The 19,943-nt window shown below is 38.5% G+C and overlaps 1 protein-coding gene across 1 annotated transcript in view; it reads left to right on the forward strand.

Annotated features, from left to right (window-relative positions):
- The first annotated feature begins 10,492 nt into the window (after positions 1-10,492).
- LOC104910336 (DNA repair-scaffolding protein-like) overlaps positions 10,493-19,943 on the forward strand; it is a 44,143-nt gene continuing 34,692 nt past the window's right edge. Inside the window, exons 1-3 of the mRNA XM_019614001.2 lie at positions 10,493-10,595; positions 13,155-13,362; positions 15,201-15,451. Coding sequence (XP_019469546.2) covers positions 13,195-13,362; positions 15,201-15,451 — 419 coding nt within the window. The 5' untranslated portion in view covers positions 10,493-10,595; positions 13,155-13,194. The remainder of the gene's footprint in view (positions 10,596-13,154; positions 13,363-15,200; positions 15,452-19,943) is intronic.

The following is a 19,943-nucleotide window of genomic DNA, read 5'->3' on the forward strand; positions in this document are numbered from 1 at the left end:
TTTTTAATGGTACTAGGGCAAGATTTTATGGGAAGAATACCAGTTTAGATTCACTTTAAAATGATTGTGTCCGTAGTCAGATCAAGCCTTTAAAGGGGATTTTCTAACACTGCTTGGCCCTGTAGAGGTTGGGGCCAAATAATATCAGAATTGTGAAGCTATATTTAAATAAGACTCCTTAAATGGTTTTCAGCCCACATGCACATGCAACCACAGTGTCAAAAACAGATACAAATATTTTGACTTAAAGGGGGTAGTGGTGTAGGTATTTAGAGGGCAATAATGAGAAAGAAATGGCAAGATAAATGATCAGGACATAAGGTTCTTTTTTAGAAAGAAAATAATTTCATGTTCTCTCCCAGCATTTAGTACACTGGTGTTATTGCTGTGCACTCAGGACCCCAGGTGCTAGGCTGTGGAAGACAGGCCTCCCCTATGTGCCCATACCTCCCCAGCAGCGAGACACAGCACTGCTAGCAGCGCTGCCCCGTGCTGGGGGCTTTGGCCTCCCCTCCTGTACAGCACAGCTGTACTCTGGCGGGTGTCCCGGGGGTGCTGGAAAGCAATGCGGTCTGCACAATCTCTGCCTCTTGACCAGAGACAGTCAGGGTCACAGACGTGAATATTATCTTTGTGACGCTTCAAGCAAGCAAACAGATAATATTTTTTTAAAAGAATGTTGTGCACAGTCGTTGGTTGGATCAGATCTTTCCAGAGCTGTTCCCTGGAGGGAATGCAGCAATTGCTCACCCACACCGTCATGTAGGGGAAGAGAAGGGCAGGGAGGAGAATGCACACACACGTGCACTTCTGCAGGCAAATATACACGCTTGCAATGGGCACAGAGTGGCCTCTTTCTTCTTGCTGAGTCCCTTGGGTGTTCCCTCTGATGCTAGGAAATTAGTTTTGCTGTTCTTTAAACCAGGAATCATGCCTTGTACGTTTTTTTCATCTGTATACATTTACATATAACCCTAAAACCCTTCAAACAGTATTAGGTAATTGCACACTGATTTCAGATATGTATTTCCTTTTTTTTTTAAATAATTGCTACATAGAAAAATAGAGAACACAGACAACTTTGCTCTAGAGTCATAGAATCCTTAATGTTGGAAGGGCCATCTCAATTCTGCTGCAATATATAGGGACACCTACAGCTACATCAGGTTGCTCAGAGCCCTGTCCAGCCTGACCTTGAAAGTCTCCAGGAATGGGGTTCCACCACCTCTCTGGGCAACCCGTGTCAATGCCTCACCACCTTCACTGTAAAATACTTCTTCCTTATACCCAATCTAAATCACCCCTCTTTTAGTTTGAAACCATTTCCCTTTGCCTGTCACCACAGACCCTGCTAAAGAGTCTGTCCCCTTCCCTCTTACAGCCTGCCTTTAGATACTGAAAGGCCACTAGCAGATCCCCTTAAAGCCTTTACTTCTGCAAGCTGAACAGCCCCAGCTCTCTCAGCCTGTCCTTGTAGGGAGATATTCTATCCTTTTCATCATTTTTGTGATTCTCTTCTGGATGTATTCCAACAGGTCTATGTCTCTGCTGTAGTAAAAACTCCACATTTGGACGCAGCACTCCAGGTGAGGTCTCACCAGCACAGAGCAGAGGAGCAGGATCACTTCCCCTGCCCTGCTGGCCGTGGTTCTTTTGATGCAGCCTAGGATACGGTTGGCTTTCTGAGTTGGAAGGGCACACTGCTAGCTCATGTCCAGCTTGTCATCCGCCATTACCTCTAGGTTGTTTTCAGCAGGGCTGGGCTCCATCCTTTCATCCATCAACTTGCATTGGTAGTAAAAGTTTCAAAACAAGTGTATAGATATGTGCTTAAAATATGATATCATAAATATATTTGCTTGTGCAACGGTAAGAAAAAATATATTGGTATCTTTTCATTTATGTACTTTTTTTTTTTTTTCCCAGGTCTAGTTTAATGATGTAGCTGAGCAAGAGACTCATTTTTCTTTGGGTCTAGCTTTAATTGCCATGGGTGTGAAGCTCTCTTCTCCCCTGCCCAGTGCCAGCAGCAGGAATACTAGGGCAGGAGGGGTCAGCAGAGTGGTAGGAGGACAGGACGCTCCTTGGGAAGGGTGTCAAGAGGGATTGTTCTTGGCTTGACTTGGCTCAGCAAGAAGGGGGCACTCCAAAAGAGTTTTGGCTTCATCTCAACTGGCACAAGCACATTTCTCTTGGAATTAGGAGGTGGTTTCTTACCATTAGTGCTTCAGTTCTTGTCAGATAGTAAGGAAAAAACACATTTAACTTAGTTGCGGTCTGGATCATTTTGTCAAAGATTTTTTTTCTGACGATTTTCTGGTGGTAGCACAAGACTCCACACTCAAAAACAACTTCTAGCTTGATTCTGTGTTACATAACATAAAGCCTGGCACATTCTATAGTGGTATTGTGCTTGCTGTTATCTTAGTGAGGATACAATTATAAAGAGGAGTATAGAAAAGAATCAAAAAGCGTAATGATCCATTTAAAATAAGTTGGTCAGCAATCCTTCTTAGGTTCATATTTCTCAGGTTTTCAAACTTAGCTGCAAAATCCCTTCTTCTAAAACTTTATCTGCAGACAATAGGTCTGAGAAAATAGGGTTGCCATTATGTGTTAAATAATAAAGGGTGTATTTAAGCCCTGGATTAGTTTACAGTTGCTTACATGGGAAACGTGTGTGTAGGGGTGAAGTTGTTTCATACTGTATTGAATAAACATCTCTCTGTACTGGCCAATTTCACTGTTGTGCTTTAAATTTTATTTTACCTTTAAACTTCTGCTTTTTTGTTTATTTCTTTTCTTTCTTGGGGCTAACATTTTCATGGCAGTATATCTTCTCATCTGCCTGTTCCACTGGTTTGCTCTAAAATTTGTATGTTTTCACGAGTGTTTTTCCCCACCTTCAAAGGCTTTGCTTCTGTTCTTTTTATGAGAGGAGGGCTTGGGGCAACAGTAAGAGATACCCAGACCCCATCGCTACCTTGGGAGCACCATTGCTCCTGTAGAGCCCTTCGGCTGCGGTGGGTTATCTGACAACTGGCTCTTTCCACAGGAACCTCATTGCTACCAGATCACTGTCCAGTTTTAAAGTTGCTGTGCTAATGGCTGGCGGTTTTAGTGAGTGGATTTGTATTGGGTTTGTGGAGTTCGTATTGTGCTGATGGTAGGTCTTCAATAAAGGAATTGGATTGCCAGTCTGTTTTGTTAGATCTTGTAGGAAAATACAGGTCTCATTCTTCTGAAGAAGTTGTTCTTCATTTTTTTGTTTCTGAAATTATTTGTCTGGTATTTTCTCCCCCCTTTCGACTTGGCTTAGAATTAGTTTCAGGTTGATGAGTTCATATGGCTGAGCAGCACGGATAATTGTGGTAGGTAAGCTTGGCTGATGTGGTTAGTAGATGTTGATGGATGTTGAAGTATTGCAAAGAAACAGGGAAGCATAGTTGCATGTGTTTTTTTTTATTTAAATACTAAAGACTTTTATCTCTGCATTATACCTCTGTAATTTTTCTTCTTCTATCTGAAGTAAGAAGAGACTGTTTCCTTTCTTTAAAACAAGAAAATAATCTAAGAATATGCTGAAGCTGTTTAGCTTCTAAAGTCTAATGCAGTCACAAAAGAAGCAATCCAGGTTTTTATGCGTGCTTTTGTATTGGTGCATCTGCTGTGCCAGATCATCAGCCCTTTTATACCAATCCAAAAAACAGTTTCTGTCATGTGAAAATACTGTGATACAGTACAAAAATTTTTCTAGCTATGGTCTGGCGGCTAATTGTCATTTTGTCATTGCAAGTATTCAGTGAAATGAAACAAATAAAAGTTAAGCAATGGCCTGAAGACCACCAGTGTAAGATTTCAATATTAAAGTTAAATGTTGTTGGTTGTTTTGTACAATTGTCTTCAAAGTAGTGCAGTGATCTTGCAAAAAAAAAAAAAGAGCGGGGCTAGGGGGGAGAGGGAAATAAAGGCAAGGGTAATGAGGATATTGAAATTTACAGTCAATTTTTTAGAGGATTTTTCCTTGTTTCAGCTGTGGGAGAGAAATGCAGTACATTCCATCTATTGTGCTTTAAATGGAGAAGATATACTATTACACAGAAGGAAAATGAAGCTCTGAAAGTAATTCATGACCAAGATCTTTAAAGTGCATAGACTTCTGAGGGCTGTTTTCCACCCTGAAAAGTTTTTGTTTATAGGACACAGAACAATAGTGTCACTGCAGCTAACTGAGCCGCTTTGCTTCCCTTGCAGTGTTTTACTCAGGGTGTCTGCACAGGGATGTTTCTTTAAAGTTCCTGCTTTGGCCACGAGTGTTGCTGTGTTTTTAGCTGTGGTTGTGTGGGGTGGATTACTGTAGACAGGATTCCAGTTCCAGCATCACTTTGCCTACAACAATTTTTGTGGCGCAGGGCTTATCCACACTGCCTTTACCTTTTTTACGCACAAATCAATGGCAACAGTGAACATGATGGAAAAAAATGGTTTTTCTACCCAGGGGCAGCTCAGTGAAGCTGAAGGGCATCAAGGTAAAGGTAAATATGCTCTTAAGACTTTTGCAAGGATCCCCTGGAGTACTGGGCAACAGGTTTCTGTGGTAGGAATCCAGCCACCTCCATTTGCTCAGCATGGGCTGTTAAAACCTTCAGGCCGCTGCCCTTTGTACTTTGTCTAAGCAGAGTTTGATTAGCTCAAGGGGAGGCTTTTGCTTTGCTGTTGTGCCTGCAGCATTGAAAAGTACTTGCTACCCTTTGTGTTTTTATTATATAAACAAAACAATCCAGAATCTTGTTTTCATGTACTCTCTCTGTACTGAGGTTCCCGGAGCACTGGCTTTATCCATATAAGAAATGACCTCTAGATCAGAATGCAGTGTGGTTTTGTTGCGTGGCCTCAACAAGAAACTATAGGAAGTGCCCAGAGAAGAGTAGCTGGCAAATGAGGAATGTACAAGAAAAAATCTGATGTGTTTTGCTTTGTTGTGTTTTGCTTTAATGTTAGGTTTAATAATTAAACACAAAGAAAATCAAATGTATGCATCTACTGAGCTGTTTTCTGAATACTGGAGTTGGGTCAGGGATGAGTACTTGTTCTCATTATTGTGCACTTGCAGACTTTGGTGAGAATGTATGTAAGCATGTCCTTGCCAATAATAATTTCCAAGCTTTTGTAGAAGAAAAGGCTGGTTTTCTTAATAGCTGCTAAGTATAGTGTGCAACTTATTAAAAAAAAAAAAAAGATTAATTTGTTAAAGTTCCTCTGACAATTCTTCCAACTTGAACCAACCAATGAAGTACAGCTGCCTGGGTGGATCTCACAGATCTCTTCTGGCACCTCAGGGGGTGGTGCTGTGTGATGGCAGCAGACTTGTTTCCTCAGATCTCCATTGTGTCACGGTGTCAAGAATAAAGAATTGGATGAGTTCCTTACAAGAGAATGCAGATTTCCTTCCTCTTCATGTGCAAGCTGTGGTCCTTGCAGTCTAGACATGGGGAGCATGTTCATTCTCCTGTAAGGTGCTCTAGAGCTGGGGCTGACGAAGGATTTGATGAGGAAATTGTAAAGTGAATTCAAATTTCACATGAAATGATGGACTCTGGATTGTTACTATTGAGGATTGAGTTTTTAGGGTTCTAGTAGAATCCTAGAGTGGCTTGGGTTGAAAGGAACCTCAGAGATTATCTAGTTTTAACCCTCCTGCGACAGGCAGGTTAGCCATCCAACTAAATTAGGCTCTGGATAAGGTTGCCCAGAGAAAGAGTGGAAAATGTGGGTATTGATCTCACTACCTCTCTCATGCTAAGTGAGCATTCTACCACTTGAACTCATTTCCCTTAATACTTTCATTAGTCTTCCAGCTTAGTTTTCATCTAGCAATCAGAAAGAATGTATAGAACTCTAAGACTTAGAAATGAAGCCAGAGAGATCATTATGTCATTAGACATTCATGGTGCATTTTTAGGTTGCAGTGTCAGTCCCTCAACTCAAACAAGTAGAAGCATATCTGAGAAAATGGACAAGCAGAGGCATGGAATAGCTTCCCTATGAGAAATGGGTAAAACAGCTATGGATCTTCACACGAAAAAAGCAGCTGCTGGGAGAAGATATGATGAGGATGTCTATTAGGAAATGTATCAAGAAGGGTAGTTACCCCTACAAAACAAGAAGTAGGGGAGTAGCAGTGTAACCACTAGGTGACAGATTCAAAACAGCTAAAAGGAAGTGGTTCCTCAAATGCATATACAGAGACTGTTGAGCTCTGTGGATGCAGCAGAATGTTGTGGATCTGGAAATGTACGTATGGTCAAAAAGCAGACACATAAGTTCATGGAAGAAAAATGTACTGAGGATTCTTTAACTGTGTTGACACTGCTTCTGCTTTATTAAGTCCCTAAGCTGAAAGTTTTTAGAATTTTCTAGGATGCAGAAGAGTGTTCTAGAGAACTTTCACTACTGGCTTACTTCTAATTTTGTAGTCTTCCTCAAATATCTGCAGTTTGCTGTTGTAAGTGAGATTGAGGTAGATGGGTCTCTGATCTGACACTGCTATGGCCTTTTTTGCTGTCTTTAACTTAACACTCACCACAAATTTTAATATGACATTACTTTGCAGTTTGCTTGCTTCGGTTGTTCTTCCTTATTGTTTGGTTGGGTGGTGCAGTTTTTCCTTTCAGAATCCCTACAACGTATCCCTGAACTTTCTGGTGACTTCAGCTTTCATCCTCATTTACCTCAAACTCTACGTGCAGTTTAGCACTGGGAGCAGATAGAAGAAGTCTTCTGAGTAATGAGCTCATGGCTAGTCAGATACAAGTTGATATATGGGATAAACATACGGGCTAGAATTCTTTCATAACATCTTGATTATGAAAAGATAACCATGATATTTGTATCTCCTTAGTTACTTGTAACACCCTCCATGTGCGTGGGAGTGTTGGGTTTTTTGCTTGTTTTATATCAGCTTTCAAGTTTAATGTTTTGTTGTGCTCAGCTTCATTTTGTTTTGTATTTTACCCAGTAGAACTTCAGACTGCTAAAACAGTTTTGTGACTGACTTATACAGAATTTAAGTATATTTTTTAGCAAATTCTCTCAAAAGTAGTATCCCCTGCAGCTCAGGAGATTATTTTGTGCAGCCCGTGAGTGGAATTTTGTTACAGTTGTAGGTGCCAAGAGTTAAGTTTTGTTTCAAGAAATTGTCTAGAATTCTACAAATTTCAGGTGCTTTCCTCATAGCTAAAGTAGCTGGAAAGCTTTAAGAAAAATCCCTATTTTCCAGTCTTGCTGAAGTGTGATATTGTGGTAATTTCCTAGAGCTGGATGGGATTTGTTTTGCTATTCAGCTTGCTTTCCTGCATCAGAAGACCTGCTGTCCTCCTCAGGAGGCACCCACTCACTTCCCTGCAGAGGTGAGAGCACTGACTGAGGGAGGAGCACAATGCGAACCACAAGCTTTATAGAGCAGAGCTCTCTTAAATACGAAAATTTCCATCCAACTTCTTCACATTGCAGGGTGTCACATTTCAAAAGGAAGTACTATGGCAAGCCAGTGGTTAGTTTATATATAATTAATTTAAAATTAGTAAAATGATATAGTGATAAAAGCGTTGGCTTTGTGTACTGTTATTTCTTATCAGGGTTATTTCTTAGGTTTACAAATAATTTGGCTGGGGAATACAATGTTATTTTGAAGGAAGAGCTTGCAGTGTGATGGATTTTCTTTTTCCCCGCTACTTGTATTTCACTTTAAGTTGAGTGACAAATGATTGCAGATTGAAATATATGCATTGATTTGCTATGTAATCTTTGTGTTGCATTCACAGAATGAAGCCTCTAATAAAATGCATTTCCAAAAGGTATTGAACAAATGTCTAGCTATTCACAGATGCATCGTATTCTGAAAGTAAGCAATTTAGGCATAGATTGATTAGCTTTTCTTTCATGTCTGCTGTTCTGAGGTGCTGAAGCTGCATTTCCTTGAAAACTTGACAAGGCAGAGAATTGTATATTTGGTGTATGTGACTCTGGACATTGGTCTAGATACTTAATACTTTTTCTTCGTGGAGAAAGACATGTAGTCAGTCTTAAGAACTGTGTCCCACAATTGCTGTTGCTTTGAATGAGATAATTTCAAAGAAGGACACACCAACATGTATTTGTTTGATACTGGGGGAAGGAAAGTTTGCTTATGGAAGTGTGAAGTTGCAAACATGGTATTTGTACAGATTGTTCAACTGATGGTAAATGAGACTGACGGAGGCTCACGTGTGAGTGGTGATATTACTCACTGCTGGGTGAATAGACGTTTGTGGATGTTGGTCACACAGTTTTTTACTGGTTTTCATAAGTAGCTAATTCTGTATTTGGGAGAGCTCTAGGTCTGACATAAGGTTAATCTGTTCCAAATGGTATTTTGATTTGAACCGACCATTGGGAAGATAGTTACTGGTAGGTAGTGGTAGGTGGGCAGAGATTAGTTTGGACTTGGGACTTTTAAAAAAGTAATTGAAGTGCTTAGGTATTTCTCAGAATCACACTTCTTGGACATGTTGCAATATTTTGCAGATTAAACACTGCATATGGCACTCAACTCTTGGTGAGAGGCAACATGAGCAGCTTCTTCCATATTGGACAAAACAAAAATCCAGAAAATCAGGGATGGGCCTTGTATGGTATGCATTACAGGGGAAGGCCCTTCCCGTTCTGGGTACCAGGGTGAGGTTCTGACGTGCTTTTAGCCTTCACATGTGACTACTGTTCTTCTTGAGGTTAAATCTTATTTACTTACTAAATCAGTGTTCCGAGTCTGGAAATTAGTCTGTTTTATAATTACAGTGCATGTTGTAGGTTGCTTAAATGTTAAGAGTTTTCAGCTAATATACTGTATTCTTAAAAAAAAAAAAAAGCTTCAAGCATTTTGTACTTTGTCGAAGAAAAGGGGGAGGGAGGGGGGGAAGCCCAATAAAATGCCCAGAAGGAGCAAAGAAGAAATTCTCAAATTTAAAGTGATCCAAAGTCATCTTAAGTTCATGAACCATCATTGCTGTTTGATGTCAGCACAAATGAGCGGAAGTTTGTGGTTTGTTAGTTAACTGCTGCCATAGATTCAGAACTTCTTGCTGCCTGAGAGCGTGGATGGAAAGCAAGCACAGTGGGCTGCGCACAGCAAACCACACTACAAGCCTTCTGACCGCTTGACAGCGGGATCAGGACTCTGCCTCGAGATGAAGCTTTATACTGCTCCTTGCATAAGTTGCTGCAGTGTTTTGTATCTGAAATCGTGATAGACCATGATTAGCAGAGCAGTAGGCAAGTGTATCTGCTCCGGTGTTTCATCATAGGAGGGGGGAACAGAAAAAGCAAGCTCCATCCTTAGAGAGAGAAGCTGCTGCAAGAGAGGGAAAAAAAAACCCCATCATTGCCTCATGTTGTTATAGCATGTGACCAGTTACAGCAACTGTTGATTGTCTGCATACCGGGAAAAAAATGTCCTCTAGCATAAAAAGTTCACAGTCTCCACTTCAGGTCATTGCAAATAACCTTTCCTCTAAAGGCAGTTATTAAGGAAGTGGACATCTAATCCAACCTTTAAATATACTTTGCTGAGCCAGAATAAAATCAGAGAGTGCCAAAAAAGGTTTTTTAAGCATGTAGTGAAGTTCATTTTCTTTTCATTGTTTCTGTTTAATTTGAATATTGAGATGTGGCTTTTTCATTCTTTGAAAATAAGCATCCACAGGGAAGCAGAGAGAAGAAAACTGAGGATACAGAAGGCTTTAAATGCTCATTTAACACTTTATCTGTGAGGAGGGTTCTACAAAGTCAACTAGGAAATCCTTAAAGCCATCTTCAAATCTCTTTATTTTTGTGTTTTTTTTCCCCTATTTAAATACAACAGGTAACCAAGGTGGTTTCCTCAGTACGTGCTTAAGTCCCCCCGAGTGTGTCTGACTGTACAGAGTCTAGATGGGACAGATGGAGAAGGTTGAGGGGATCGGTTATGGGGTCCCAAGCAGGGGCAACACATGAAGCTCAGGACTGCAGTCACAGTTTGTGGAAGTGATTTTTTTCTAATATCCAGGGACTGAAGGTGGCAATACCTACCATAGGGGGCAGAGACTCAGTCATTTTGTGGTCAAGGAAATCTTGAGATCAGTATCTCTGATACCAAGCTGTCTTATCTAGTGGAGCGATACTCCGTCTGGCATTCCACGCAACCTTAAGCATGTTTGTCATGAAATGCTTGTCTCATTTATTTTCTGTCTTATAATATTTCTTATAAAATTTATCTCCACAGTGAAAAACATGAAGGAGAGAAACTTCTGTTCATTTCACATGTATTTAAATTGGTGTATGGTGTAATGATTTTTAAAGCATCTTTATCTTATTCATGTGTTCATGGTTTCTTGCAGTTTCTGTAAAGCAGGTTATCTTAGAAATATGTTATTGTTTTGTTTCCAAAATTGAAATGTGTTCATTTCACTTAGGCACATTAAAAATGATGCACGTGTAGCTGACATTCTTTGGGAGGGAAGGATATATATATATACACATAGAAAACAATTCCATTTGGCCATCCACCTGGATACAGAATTGTGAGCTTACTTTTTCTTTCTTTCATTTTAATTGATTATAGTTTCTGTTTATTACTGATCCTTTTACTTTCCTCTTGGCAGAAATCTGCTCATTGACAAATAGGGAAGATTTAAGTAGATGGCTGTGATCACTCTCCTGACCTAGCTAAGAATCAAGTGAGTCAGTGGATAAATACTGAAGAATGTAAGAAGTGATCCATTAAAGGAGCCAGTTTTAGTGAACTAATATTACAAGAAAGAAGTGGAGAGCCTGTCCTGAAAGTGTATTTCTTTTTTATTCTTTGTGGAAATGCTGACTGGCCATTAGTTAATGGTATTATCCATGTGAAGGTATGATGAAAATGGAACACAGAAATCTCTTAGTAGTTATAAAAGTAATTGAGGCACTGGATGCAGACATAGCAAAACCGTGGTTACACGTAATTTGAGTACCAGTAAAAATGTACCTGCCTTTAAAAATATATACGTGTATATATATAACCTCATCATATATCTGTAACAGGAAGATAAAAGTAACACCGTAAACCTCAGAGTTCCTATGAATGATTTGCTGCTAACGTCAGTATTTTTTTTAGAGAATGTGATTATTTAGATCAAACAAACATTCTTTTGGCATTAGTGACGTAACAGACTCGTGTTCAGTGAGATTTCCTGTTTACTTTGGGTCTGCGTGCAGACGTCTCAAGAAAGAGGGTGCTAAAACTTTCATTCTGTATCTGCATGGAAAGGCAGCCAACGCTGATCAGAGATCTGTAACCAACTTTATATAGGTTTTTATTCTTCAGAAAGAAGGGAGTAATGGCAGCTGAGGCATAGAAAGCTCATAAGATCCAGAGGTGTCTTAGTTTGCTGACAGAGCTAATTCCTGTTTTAATCTTATAATTATCAGCCAATGTGAATTTGGCAGCCTTGTGAGCTACTGTCATACTTTTCTGAGCTGGGACCCATGTCGATAAATTCCCTTGGAGTCAAAGGACTGGATGGCCATTAAGGATGAACTGCTGCCTACTTAAGAGTTCCAAATGGTAGCAAGGCATTGCAGTGGGATTCAGTACTCAGTTTTATTCCATATCTTTTCTTGAATTTTCTGTTTCAAATCATAACTTCCGTGAGTGTTAATAAATAGAAACAATACATCTTTTTTGTAATTTCTGTATATGATTTATACTTATTAAGTTGCAAGCCTTCTTTAATACATTTTTTTTCTAAAGGGCCGAAATTATCATCTTATTTCATTATTGTTCAAATTAAAATAAAACAGGTGATTATATTTATCACTCTGTTGCTATTTTTCCTATTCTGTTGACTTGATTTCCTTGTACCTATCCACTCTGTGGAGAATAAAGGGCTATGTTATAAACAGACCACATTGCAACATTTAATCAAAATCTCATATGGACTGAAATCAGAAATCAGTATTTTTTTTAGGGCGTCTTTCTTTTTTTAGTCTTAGTTTTGTTGCATTTTGATAAATAACATCATAAATGTGAGAGCTCACTTCATCTCCCTAGCACAGCAGCCTGGAGTCTGGAGTCCTGAGGTAAATAACTTCTGAACTCAGGTCAGCGAGACTTTGCTGCAGAGGAAGCCTTGCTTTCACTCCCAAACAATACAAATCTAATAGAAAAACGTAGCCTGCAATAAACTCACCAAGTGAATTTTGTTTCTCTTTTGATGGTCTTTAGAAAATGAGATGACTGATTGTTTTTGTAAAGGTGATTTCAGTAGATTTGTATCCTGTGAGGATAAAATGTGTATTTCTATGTATATGATTCTGGTACTAGCATGTGGAACACTTTTGACATTGCGACCTGCTTAGATATTAAATTACTGCTGTATTTACAGATTCTGCAACTTAGTTTGTGAGGCAAGAAATTGCTGCATGTGAAGCTATTTGGTAATTTAGATAGGCACTAGAACGCAAAACTGTGTCTTGGAGACCAAGTTAATGACAGCAACAAACATACTGGAAGTAAAGAGGCAAAATCACATGCAGCATTATCTTAGGAAAAACGTATGATTTTCTTTGAGAAAAAATGACAAGAATCAGGAACAGCTCTGTAGTGGGCATGATGAGAATAGATTCTTCTTCATGGGAAGTAAATAAAGAGGGATGTCTCTCTGAAAGGCCAGGCTGGGTTCAGCAGCTCCAGCACTCTGAATTCATACTGAACTGAATGAATTATCTTCCTTTTCAAGCTTATACCGTAGAAACTTTACGGAGGGGTCCTTGGTACTCTTCATACTGCTATGACAATTCTGAGATACCAAGTAGTGTTTGAGTGAAGCCGGATGAGGTTTATGGGGCCTGTCAACCCAATCTGCTACCAGGTGAATGCTGTCCGTATGTGCACAGGGCTGTGCTGAGCTCACGGGGCTGATCCAAGCTGAATGTATCTAAGAAGTGACTTATTTGCAATGTCGGATAATACACCTTTGTGTTTTTTAGTGGTAACTATAGAATAAAGGGGAAAGAAATAGACAACATAACTGAAAATAGTGTTTATCTGTAGTTTAACTTGTACTAGATTTGATGGCAATTATGTTATTTTTTTCCAGGCAAAAACTACTTCTCAAGAGTGCAGATATTCCTGTTATCATGAATACATATTTCAGTCAGAAGGTATTACTCAGTGAACACTTAGAAACAAGCAAGACACAGGGTCCTACAAAGATGCTTATTAGAAAGAATATTCTATCCTTGGCACAGACATTCAAACTAGATGACCTTGACAATAAGCAACCCCTGGAATCTCCAGATAATCAGGTAAGGCTCATTCATTTGGTTCTCACTTCAGCATTTTGTAAGAAGTTGGCAAGCAGATGTTTGGAAATCATAACAAAAACAAAAATTACTGACCTGTTCAGTTTCCGCTTTCATTTAACTAAGGCTGAATAATATGTGATGTTTATTTTAATAATATTTTCTTAGCAGAGGCTTCTGACCCATCCAATGGCTGAACTGCTGAGAGGTTATTTTGCTGAAATCTCACTACTGTGTTAAATAATTGTAGTTTGTTTTTTTATACATTTTTCTTTTATTCTATACAGCTGAGTAGCCAAACTTTATTTGAAGTAAAATCAATTTCCTGATAACTGCTAAGATAGTATCAGCTAAGATATTATTTTTAATAAATATTCCCTTTTTCCATTCCTACTGAACTCATTTCCTAGTCTGTCCTGTCCTTTATTTAATGCATCAGTTGGGAACACCAGCCTCCTTTCCAGCATCTTTACAGTTTGTTTTCTTTCCTGTTGTAACTTTGTTTGTATCAAAATAACTGCTGACTCTTCATATCTCTACCTGTTGTACAAGCTGAGGTATTTTAAGTGATTTGGCTATCTGATAGTTTGCACCAACACTTTCTTAAAGATTTGTTTAAAGTTTTTGTATTGTCCACCCAAAAATCATTGTTAACATTTGAGAATTTTGGTCCCAAGAATCTAAAGAACAGCACTGAGTGTCATTGTTGTATTTGTCTTACATATATATATACATATATATATATATATTTTTTTGCATATAATTCCATCTATAAGTGTAAGAATGAAGCAGTTGCTTAAATCAAATCCTAATCTAATTTCTTGCTACAGCTCCATCTGGTAGAGAGCTTCTGCTATGGTATGTGAAAAACAGAGCAATTTAATTCTTTCCGTGATACTTCCTAGCAAAACCGTTTCACTTAAAACTCATTAGATGTGTTTCGTTGCAACTACTTTGCAGACAAGCATATCATCACACCATCATTTCCTTATTAACATTGTATTTCTGCTTCTCAACTGGTAGATAATACTTATGGTTAGGTTTGTAAAACTTTAAAATTTTACATTGCATCCAGCTTTGAAGAAAAAGTTTCACTTTGAAAATAGAACTTTGGCTCATGCTGGAAAGGAGCTTATGCGTAGAATGTTAGTTCATACTTGCAATCAGTTTTTTGCTAGAAGAGAGAGATTTATTTTATAATGAAAATTAATGCAACTGCTCATTTAAACTGAGGGAAAATACAACATAATTTTGTACATAATATATATTTGGGAAGTTTAGAGGATTGTATTTCTGAAATACATTTGGGAAATAGCTAAAGGGTGGACTAAGGTTTGTACTTTTAGATTAATTTTTTATACTTCTCGTTAGTCATCTAATTTTTAAATTGAAACATTTTACATTGAAGTTTCTAGACACTTGTTCATTTTCACATAAGTGTGAAAATCTGTAGCATTCAAGATAGATTTTATCTCTTTTTTAGAAAAGAGAGAAACAGAACACTGGAAAAGTAAAAATGAAACTATTCAAGAGGAAGAATCATAAATACTAGTATCAGTTCTCTTTTCCTCCTACTGTCGCCCTAATTTCTCATGGATTGATTTAGCTCATTCCAGAGCAGCAATCAATACAGGAGAGTGCTATGTGCTGTACTCTTATTAGCTGTTTATTAAGAATCCTCAATAAACATTGGTCAATAGTATGTAAGTCAGTTTGTGTGCAGTTAGTATTTTGAAACTGACCTTGTACATCTTGCACAGATTTTTCATGTTGTGCTTTTTAGCACTCCATAATTTCACCATCCCAATAAATATTTCTGTTTATGGATTTTCCTTCACCAGGTGGCTTGTGCTCCACAAATCCCTAACAGTTGTGATCCTAAAAAACATCCCTTAGCACTGGGTGCAGTTAATGATTCTCTGCTTGAAATGGTGGAAAGCCAAGGAGCAGTGGGATGGAGAGAAGTACAGGTACGAGTCGTTATCCAAAGGGTGTACTATTTGCCTGCAAGAGAAGGTTTCAGAAGCCAGATTCAAGGAAACAAGCTTATCTGTGCTACACCCATCATAAATTCAGATCCACTAAATGTTAGGTAAGTAATAAGATGTGTGGGAGTTATCCTAATGCGCCTGTTATGTATGAGAAACCAAGAGGAGGGAGTTTTGGAATTGTCATTCTTAGTCTTCAGGTTCCAGGAAATAAGTACATTCAACGAGGTGCAGGATTTTCAATAGTCTTTTAATAGATGCAGTGTGAATTAGAAGTAATGCTGTCCATGGGAGGGAGGGATCTGTCTGTAGTTGCATCAGCAACTAACAGGAAGACTGAAAATGTATGAAGGGGAACCACTGATGATCATGGGCATTCTATACTGTTTCTTTTGTTTCACAGAATAAGTGTTGTATCAAACACGTCTCATTTACCTATTTCGGTCTCCAGTATGCTCTACTGTAAATTATGCTCATAGAGTGGTATCTTGGAAGACAAGAGAAATATAGGGAGAGATGGAGAAGCAAAATGCTTTTCTAAAATGGGTATTTTGATCAAACCTTGCATGAGAAACACAGACAAACACGTGCAAACTGCCACTGTGAAGCCATGGATAAAAACTCCTATTGACTTCTGGAAGTTCAGAAGTCATGGCAGTTCATCTGCTCCATAGTAAAAAGTGATCTGGTGTCAAAACATTAACACCAATCAGGAATCTTATATGCAAAACTGTAGAGCGTACAGATTTAGACTAGTGTTCTCAGCTGCTTCTATTTTAATCTTTTCATCCTGACGCTTGTCTGCTTTCAGTGTAAGGAATCAGAAGTGAGACCTTGTCTTTGTCAGTATACAAAAGATAGACAGGGAAGTTTTCCCTTTTGACTTTTTAGAATCCTCAAGGCTTGAGACCAAAGACTGATTTCCAAGTGTTTCTCAGCAACTCTGGATCTAAGATTACTGTGTCTGTTATTGAATTTCCTTCCTCCACGGTTTGTGCTAACTTTTGGTTCTGGATGGGTTAACATTTTATAAGGTTTATTTTAACTTAAAGTAAGTTACAGTGGCAGGGCTTTTATTAAGCTTGTAAGTACAGTCTTTCAAGGAGACTGTAGATTGCCGTTAGGAAATCTTTCTTCCTGCAATTAGTTTGAAAGGTCCTACTGAGAATTACCAAATGTAGTTTGCAATAGGCTTTGAAGAAATTCTTCAAAGGTTGGAAGAATTTCAGTTCCTCTAAGCCACCCTGCTGATGGTTGTACCATGTTCACAGGTCCTTCTTGAGTTTTTGGAGTACTGGAATTCTCCTTATTCTGACTACCTTGTAAACAACTGGATGTGGACCAATGTATGGCACTTATTGGTCAATAATATTTGTCCAGGAGGAATTTTGGAAGATTGCTCTTTTCTAAGAAGCATATTCAGTAATCACTCTCAGAAAAGTAATTGTCAAAAGCCTTGCCTCTCATATTTTATAAAAGCCGTATTGGGTTTAACTGCATTATTTTTAAAACATAGTTGGCACACTTTGTTGTGTGAAGTCATTGCTCTATAATTTAATTTTTGCTATTGTATGTATTAAAAAAAAAAAAGAAAGATGGGCAAGGGTGTTTATCAACCCCACATCAATCTTTGATTTTGAGGACAATATTCCTCTTTTCTTCTAAGGTCTACATTTGATCAAAAGTCAGGGCAGTTGACAGTCTGTTATTCAAGTTGATTTTTAACGCCACCAATTCTAGCAGAGGACAAATGATAGCTCTCCATTATTACTTTTCAACTTCTGACCAAAAATGTGCTTAACACTCAATCACAATACAATTCCTGATAGTTAACCTGCCTGAGTCTTCACTCTTCACAGGAATGGGGCGAAACAACACAAATCTCAGATTGCACTTCTTATGCCAAACTTGAAATAGAAATAAAAAAAAAGAAGAGAATGTGTTGTAGCTGGGTATTCCCATATGAAGTTGTTGAACTGTCCTATTAGAAATTCCTCAAATTTGTTGATGTTCTTGTCCAAAAAAAGAGCTTGGTGGCTGTCATTTGCAGCAATTAGAATTGCCCTTTGGATCCATGTGCTCTGAAGAGAAAAAATCAACCCCCTTTCTCTTTGAAAGAAGGAGAATAAAGACTTTTAAAGATTGAAGAACAGAGAACACCTCATACTGCTTTATCTATCAGCTGCTATTTTCATGGCTGATTAGCATTCACACGAGACATATCTCCTCTATCAAAAAAGTGTGTGTCTGTCACCTGATAGTGAGTAAAAAGGGTTCAGTGCCCTTTGACAGTCGTTTGATCCAAGTAATGGCCCATGCTTTTGTAAAGAAAGCCTTTTTTTCTTTAACTTCTTTTCCTAAAGTAAAACTGCCATAAAAGTAAAATTTGTTAGATAATTCAGTGTTTTGTAAAAATAAGTTTCTGATTAGATATCAAGGTAGGTGAGTATTCACTTGATTTGTGTTGTTGTAGGCTGTTGTATATATTCTGTTGTAGCACACAGTATAACCTAGATGCTGTTGCCCCAGGGAGCATGAGAAACACAGAGACATGAAATGAAATGTCAAACAGGGGAAGTGATGCATTTTGTTCAAAGCATCCACTTTCTAGGAAGAATCTGGCAAACAGTGGGAGAAATATATGTTTTCAGTGTTCAGATTGATTTATTGAATTCTTTAAAGCTCAAGTGGGAAAAGCAGAACTTATAGTACTACCTATAGGTATCTAGCTTTTGTTGTTCGTAGAGATAAATACATAGAGTATAGCCTTTTACTGGTAGGCAAATGGTTAAGCCTTTAAGTCTGACTTTACTTAGTACTTCAGTAAGACTGTGTGTTTAGCTGAAGAATCTCAGCATTTTCTTAGGTTGCTCAGAAACCCAGCGCCTAAAAAGTTCTCCATTTTCTGTCATACTTAAATTGTTCTCACATTCCCTGCATTATTATTGAATCATTTGCCTTCCCCCCCCTGTAATTAGCTGTTCTTGCAAATGGGCTTTTCATGCTTATGTTAAGAGTTTCAGGGGGGGGGTAAGGGGGGGTGAGCGGTAGGCTGGGAGGGAAGAAAGTATGACTTGCTTTGACTGTCTGCCCCTTTCCAGCATTCCTGACATACTTTTTGCTGCCTTTTCCCTTCTGATGAGAAAGATACTTTTACAAATGATACAGCGTGTATTTGTTGTACACTACAACACAGAAAATGAATTATTTTTACTTTCTGAAAAAGGCCTGAATATGAATACATGAATCCCAGAGAGAATCCTGTCAACCTGAGGAGTTTTCTGGCTTTGAGGTGTCTGACTCATTCTGTCGGCCTTGTACTTTGCGTTCCTAGGATAAAGCAGTGTATAATTTGGATTTTACTCTTAACCAGTATCTGTTTGTTTTGAGTGGGCCACAGGAGTTCAGTAAAAAATAGAGACGGTCAGTTCTGTTCCTTAAAGGACAGGGATCATTGTGTGATAGTTGGTGAAACTAAAATAGATACATTTTCAGGACTGGTAATGGGTTAAACTGGCCAGAAACCCAATCTCACAAGATTTGGGTGAGGAAGCATGGCTAAGAAGGGTGTTGTCTCCTAAGAAGGAAAAGCTAAGCACTTCTAAAATAAAACAATGTTGGCTATAGCTGTGAATCCAGATTTTAAAATCTTTGTGGGTGAGTAAAGAAATGTTCCGTTCACTTCTCTTGGCGTATATTTTGACCTACTTCCCACCTGAAAGCTAGCTTTCAAGCCTACCGTGACTGTATTCCAAGAACAAAAGAAAGACAGTACATTTACATTAAAAAATTATGTGATCAGCCTCTATCCACTACCCATCAATAGTTCTTTCAGTTTTACTCTTTATTTTGTTTTCAATCTGCCAGATCTTAGAGAAGCAGAAAAACCAGCTACTGTGCAAGTAGGACCCTTGGGGAGCAAAATATGTAGAAGAGCCAAGCATTTGTTAGAGCGGCTCAAAGAAGCGGGAGTGTGGGGAAAGTAACGTTTCTCTTTCTGAATGGAAACATTGATGTCTATTGCTGGGATTCATTACACTCTCCCAAGTTGTTGCAAGCTTCTGTGTAGTCTGTTCCTATGTGATTCTGCTTAAAACAGCTTTACTGGCAAAGGGTAAACCCATAGAACTAATTCATTTCAAAGTTAGATTTCCTTTCTCCTCTCTTTCTTGGTCTAATGATCTTTGCTGTTTATCTTAACATGAATGTAGGCAACGTGTTAACCTGTCTGGCTGCATGCACCGCTGAAAGTTGAGCATCAAGTGCTGTAACTAGCATTTCGAGTAGCTAGACCAGTTTGAAATGCAATATTGAAAAGTAACCATTCTGGCATGGAAAACTTACCTTGAATTTTGTAAGACATACTTAAGGGAAAAAAAAAAGTGGGGCAAAAAGGAAAAAAAAAAAGTAGGAAAAAAAAAACAACTGGGGAGGGGAGGGTAAAAAAGTAGAAATCTTACTTGAAAAGAGCCCAGATTGGAAAGGACTGTCATGAAAGATCCATGTTCACAGATGCTAACATCTGTCAGAGTGTTTTTTGTGGCTGACTTAAATCTGTTTACAGCATTCCATTTGTTTTTTTTCTGTTTTTTTTTG

Source organism: Meleagris gallopavo, chromosome 3 (genome assembly GCF_000146605.3).
Source record: "Meleagris gallopavo isolate NT-WF06-2002-E0010 breed Aviagen turkey brand Nicholas breeding stock chromosome 3, Turkey_5.1, whole genome shotgun sequence".
NCBI lineage: Eukaryota > Metazoa > Chordata > Aves > Galliformes > Phasianidae > Meleagris > Meleagris gallopavo.